This window comes from Cyprinodon variegatus, unplaced genomic scaffold (genome assembly GCF_000732505.1).
Source record: "Cyprinodon variegatus isolate N-32 unplaced genomic scaffold, C_variegatus-1.0 Scaffold198, whole genome shotgun sequence".
NCBI lineage: Eukaryota > Metazoa > Chordata > Actinopteri > Cyprinodontiformes > Cyprinodontidae > Cyprinodon > Cyprinodon variegatus.
Genome location: NW_015150651.1, coordinates 261,703 through 267,640, shown reverse-complemented (window position 1 = coordinate 267,640; position 5,938 = coordinate 261,703). Strand labels below are relative to the sequence as shown.

The 5,938-nt window shown below is 36.2% G+C and overlaps 1 protein-coding gene across 2 annotated transcripts in view; it reads right to left on the bottom strand.

Annotated features, from left to right (window-relative positions):
- rab6a (RAB6A, member RAS oncogene family) overlaps nt 1-3,699 on the bottom strand; it is a 15,248-nt gene extending 11,549 nt beyond the window's left edge. For both annotated transcript variants that reach the window (XM_015379717.1, XM_015379718.1), the window contains exon 1: nt 3,380-3,699. In XM_015379717.1, coding sequence (XP_015235203.1) covers nt 3,380-3,449 — 70 coding nt within the window. In that variant the 5' untranslated portion in view covers nt 3,450-3,699. The remainder of the gene's footprint in view (nt 1-3,379) is intronic.
- Between the last annotated feature and the right edge of the window lie 2,239 nt (nt 3,700-5,938).

Below are 5,938 nucleotides of genomic sequence, written 5' to 3'. Positions count from 1 at the left end.
CGAACTACAAAAACCCTTCTTTGGAACAATTTCCTCCGCCTCTCCTTGCTGCACATCTTCATGTGCTCTGTGTTGTGCTTTGAGAGGGCGGCGCTTTGTGATGCCGTGCCTGGGTCCGCGATTGCGATTGGTTGGGAGCAAGTAGTGACTACCATAAACCTACATGCTAGGCTACAATGAGAAGGAAGGGAAACAACATTTTTTTTTAATCGAACTTTTATCGACCCTCTTTTTTTCTATTGCGTCACACGTCTATCGATTATATCGTTATTGAATTATCGCCCAGCCCTATGTCATATCTTGTTTTAGCTAAGACTGCCGTGAATCTGCGTTCTGGGTCATATGACTAATTCAGAGATGATTCGTCACTATAAAGTTACAGAGAAGAGTTTTGAGGAATGAATGTGATCATCGATACAAACCAAGATCTGAATATTGACTAATCACTGAATACATGTTAAAATAATAATAGTTGGGTCAAAATATAAGCATGGTTGCTTTAAAAATACAGGTATCTTTGGTAATGTTACTGTAAAAAGGGAAATTGTTATAGTTACTAAATATTTTTGACACCCCAAAGTAAAAGAAAAAAACAATTATATAGACTTTATTTTTTTAGGAAATTAATGTTCTCAGGAGATTTTTTTAATTATTATATTGATGAAAAAGTATCTGTTACCTTTAACTACCAGCAGACTATTTTTAGCTCATCTGGAGTGAAGTTTGCCTCATTTCAAAGCAGCTGTTGTGGCCGTCATGCTGAAAACCTGCTTCTGGGACTGAACTGTAATAACTACAGCACCTGGTCCTCCTTTGTGCTGCTTTAAGCAAAAAAACTTTGGAACGACAGCCACACATTCACATTTATTTAGAAAAACAGCGGCAGATAACAGGAAGATCACACCCTCTCACATTCCTGATCTAGAGGTTTAAGTATGAGAATGCGTTTTTCAACAACTGGACGGATGAAGCCTCCCTGAGCTTTGGTGCCCGGCTGTAGACTGCGCTCTGTGCAGAGCTCTGGTTTCAGTATCAGATACTTTGGGCATCAAGTGACAGAGACATGACTTAAGTCAACACAGCTGGTTCTAAGGCTGCAAAGACAGGCTGATGAACAAACGGCATTCGTCTCCATCTGATGAAACCATGTTCCGCATGGAGGTAAACGCATCCAGTGATAAGAAACTCATTCACTTTTCTTTTTATTTGTACCAACAATAAAAGCAATTATTCAATTAGGTAGGTTAGTGTAGTTTTTAATACAGAATGGACAGTTATTATGAGTTAATACAGTCAAACTATGCTGTTACCACTTCCTGTTTAACTCATCTCTTTAAATTATTTTATTTTTAGGTTGTTATTGAAACTTTAGACCAAATCTGGTCACTCTACACCCAGATCAAAAGCAATAGCTTGATATTCACCACCAGACAACTACAGATCAGGCTCAATACTGAAAAATGAAAAAAAAAAAAATCAGCTCATTTAGAATCTGAATTAAAATATAATTTAGAAAATGTGGCACTGAAAAGGTGTGGGAGATTTAAATGTGTTTTAATCCTTTACTGAAGAAGATAAAATGTGACTTTTTTTTTGTATTTGTTCTGCTGATCATAGGATAAGTGCTCATTTTGATTCATGGCCATTTAACTGATTTTTTATTAAAATATATTCCTTTACAGAGATACATGGAAAAACAAAGGATTTAAAAAAAAAAAAAAAAAAATTTATCAAGCAATGAATAGCCACCTACTGGGATTATTTATCTAAAATCAGTCTGACTGAATATAGTTTCCATTAGACCTCAGCCTATGGAAACATTTATTTATTATTCTAATAATAAACATAAGCTTGTTTATTAGTAGTGATGTTATGAGATGACCCGAGGTTTCGAGGTGTGTGTCGAGTAGTTGACAGGCATTTAAACAGCCTTTGTGTTCAGTCAAGATGTGGGAGTTCGTAGGAGATTTGTGGTCAGTTGGATAGAGTTTGGATCTATTCTAAGAATAGAATTGCTGGAAAAACAACCAATCTAGTTGGTTAAAACTAGATTAGCTCAAACAATATAATCTGAATTTGAACAACCCACTGGTTTCACTTGTGTTATTAGTTTTTTTATACTGTTGCTTTCTGGGGATGACAGTACAGGTGTGCTGTCCTCTGTAAGAAATTTTCCATCTAATTAAAGGTTGTGGGTTCAAGTCTTAGTATGAACCTTAGAAAGTTGCTGTAGTACTTAACCAGTATTTCGGCCAAAGAGACCAATTTGTATTAGTTAGTCCTTAAACATAGAAATTAGATTGGTTGGTTTAACTAAAAGATTGGTTGAACACGTAACTTCCAACCCGATTAAAACCAAAAACTGTAGAAAAACTATTATATTTGAAGAAAAATTATTAACACCTTACATTCTGCTCATCGTTGCCCAATTTGCACAAGCACTTTCACTACTGTCTGCTTGAGCTTTTTTCAGTAAAATTACAGAAAGACACTGCTCCTTAAAATATTATCCTGTTCTAAGACATTTTAATCACAAAAAAACTTACAAATGATTTTATTATACACACCAATCATTAACAATTCAAGGGAATCTAAATGGAGAAGAAAGAACAAGACAAACAATTGCAAAAAAATCACAGATTATATAGCTAACTATAGTAATGCAGTCCACCATTAGGGGCAGACATGCTCACATGAAGCTTCATGAACTGCTGGGATCGTTTAAGGAATTAGCCAAAACTCATGATGTTTCATCTCACCACAAATATTGATTAACAATGCTTATTTATGAGCCCAAAACTAGCATGAGAGAAGTATGCTGCGTTATGGACAGCATGGAAACGGGTCTCCTATATCTACCATTGGAAATAAAGCCCCTCATTCCCTTCATCAATGTAGCCTGAGCTGCACTGGTCCTGGAAATGCCTCAAGGATAGAAGAACTGTAAAAACAATCAGAGTTCACGGACTTTAACCCACGCTGATTATTTCAACCTACTAACACACCAATCTAAGAAATAAACAGCTAATAAAGTTAGCACCCAAACGTTAACTGTTGTTTTAGCTAACTAACAAGTTTCCCACCGTTTTACAGCTGCCCTAAAAGTGACGGGGTGTCAGAGGAAGCTAATTAGTGGATACGTCAGTTTCCTCATATCTAGAAGGGAGTGGGAAGCAGCCAGCGTGGACAAACACACGGCATCAACAGTGTCGCAACGCTCCCAAAGTGCCAACACAGTGTAAAGATATGCGGCTAATGTTAGCCGGCTAGCAGCTCCGCGTCAACCTCCGAAACAAGCCGTTAAAGTCGGATACATGTCCTACAGAAATCAGGTCCGACTGTATTTCATTCAGCCATGACATCATGTATTAAAACTCACCACTCTGTTCCCCGAGAAAGACCAGTTTGAATTTTCTTAAAGGGTTTCCGAAGTCTCCGGCCGCAGACATGTCTGAATCCAACGCTTCTCTCTCAGCTTCCTCAGCAGCGGCTCTTAAAGCTCCACTATCCGCAGCCTTGTCCTGCTTTCCCCGCACGTGCAGATGAAGAGTCGGTGATTCTCGATGCTCCGGAGCTTCTCCTTTCAGCTTTAACACTTGTTGGATAATTCAGTCACTCCTGCGGCCAAGTTATTATCACTACAGTGTCTCTACTCCTACCGACCGAGCAGCTAGCATTCTAGATAACTTCTTCCTCCTTAGGAACAAAGTGAACATTGTTCGAGTGGCAGCGACACTGCCCCTAGTGGTGGAAATGTTAAACTAATAGTTGTTTAACAGACAAAAATCCTCCGGTTTAGAAGAAAAACTGGGAATTTAACCCGAAAAAGCACAAGCTGGATTTTTTTCATGACGTATCGATAAATATTTGGCTGAAACCTGAAACACAGGCGATCTTAGACATGTTATATTTGATCATGGCCACAAGGGGGCAGTATTACACCACAGCTTAGATTTTACATACAAAGCAATTTCTCTGATAATCCAATCATGAGTTCTGTGGAAACCTGCTCTGTTAAAGTCCCTCATAACTATTAGAGTTGTTTATCCAGAACTTGGCCCTTAACATTTTTAAAGTTGTATTGCTGGTGAAGATTCTCAGTCACCCAGGTCATAGTAATTCCAAATAATAAATATAAAAACAATCCACTGGACTCATAAAGCCTTGATCTTAACGCTTTCTGACATTTTGAAAAGAAAAAGCTTTCTGGATGTTCATTGTATTGAAATTTTCCTGAATGTTATTTGCAGGACTCCTGGCTGCTCATGAGCTCCAGCTGATGGGTAGGAACAGTTTTTGCGATCAAAGCAGTTTAAAAGAAGACTAAGAGTATCAAACAAACGCATAATTTTGAAAGGAAAACAATATATGAGTTTCCTAATGTTTTGGATTTCAGCTCGAACCTATAATTATCCCCATAGTTTCACATGGCTGTGGCATCTGTTCATCATCATTCATGATGTTATATGACAACCAATAACTTTGGAGTATGTGGTTTAGATTCTCTGGCATCGAATTAATTTTGTTTCTATATTGTTTCAAGCATAGAACTCATTTTGTAAATGAAAATATAAAAATAGAACCCAGGAATTAAACTTTGATAAAAGAATTAATAAAAAAAACAGGTTTGCTAAGATTTAAATTTCGTAATTCTTTTTATTTTATACATTACATTTTTTTGTTTTACAGTTTTTTTCAAATGAAATTTCTGAAATGTTCTTTTTCAGATTGAGCCTTAGCTGCATTCCTGTGAAATAGCAATTTACAGATCACATTTCCACCAGTCTGCATTGATGACATTTGGATTTGACTTGAAAATGTGATCTGTAAAATGCAATATAGAAAGAATTTGAATAAAAAGAATGAATGAAAAAAAAAATAAATAAATAAATAAAGTAAGACTACATTTGAAAAAGTAAAATCTAAACATACAAACATACCTGAGAAACCTTTTCTGATTGGTAAGTGTATTTATGGATTGTATCTTTTTTTTATTTGTTTATTTATTTATTTTTTTTACAAAATGTGTTTTTGGCTTGCAACAATAATAGAACAAAATGTACTTCATATAATGGTAAATAAGTGGTGCATAATAAAAAAAAATATATATTTTTTTTTAAGTGTGTGAAATGATTTTAGGGATGCAAGGCTAATTATAGGAATGCTGGAAGAAAACATGCTACAAAATAGCTGAGCCTGGAGCAAAGGGTACCGATGTTAGCATGCAGTAAAATAAACATTAACATACAAATAGATTCAATGGCTCCAAGCCTTTTTGTGTCTATTGGGTTAGTCCAGTTAAAGTGCAAACCTAAATGTGAATCACAAACTGTGGCAAACTTGAAAATTAATGTACGCAACTTTTTAAAAGATTGAACATTTTGCTTAAAACCTCAATAAGGATCCTCTGAAATTTGCTATTTTAATGTGACCAATTGATTCCTACAGAAAGCACAGCATGCATGATTTACAAGTCAATTGATGTATGAACTTCTTACCTACAAGTACGCACTCTAAATTTATGGAGGGAGTTCTGGCCTAACAGTAAGAGTGGTTGTCCCTGAACTGGAACGGCTGTGGTTTGATTCAAAGCTAAGTGCTTCATACCCAGAGTGCACTTAATATGAAGAGTGTATATAAATAAATTGAAACAGTATATGTCTGTTTGTGTGTTTGAGAGTAATGTCAACAAAAGGGTTTTTAGGACCCAGGTTAGGTGAAAAAGTGCATTATCCAACATTCAAAGCCCTTAAAATTTATTGTAATTGTACTAGAGAAGCAGCCGAGATGGCTATGAAAGCTTTTGAGGAGCTGCAAAGGTCCAAAGCTCAGGTGTGAGAATCTGTTGACCCAACTGATATCTGGCCTTTATGAAAAGGGAGATTCAGCAAAGACACATTAGCATGGAGCCAAATCAATGGAAGAAAAGCTGCAATAA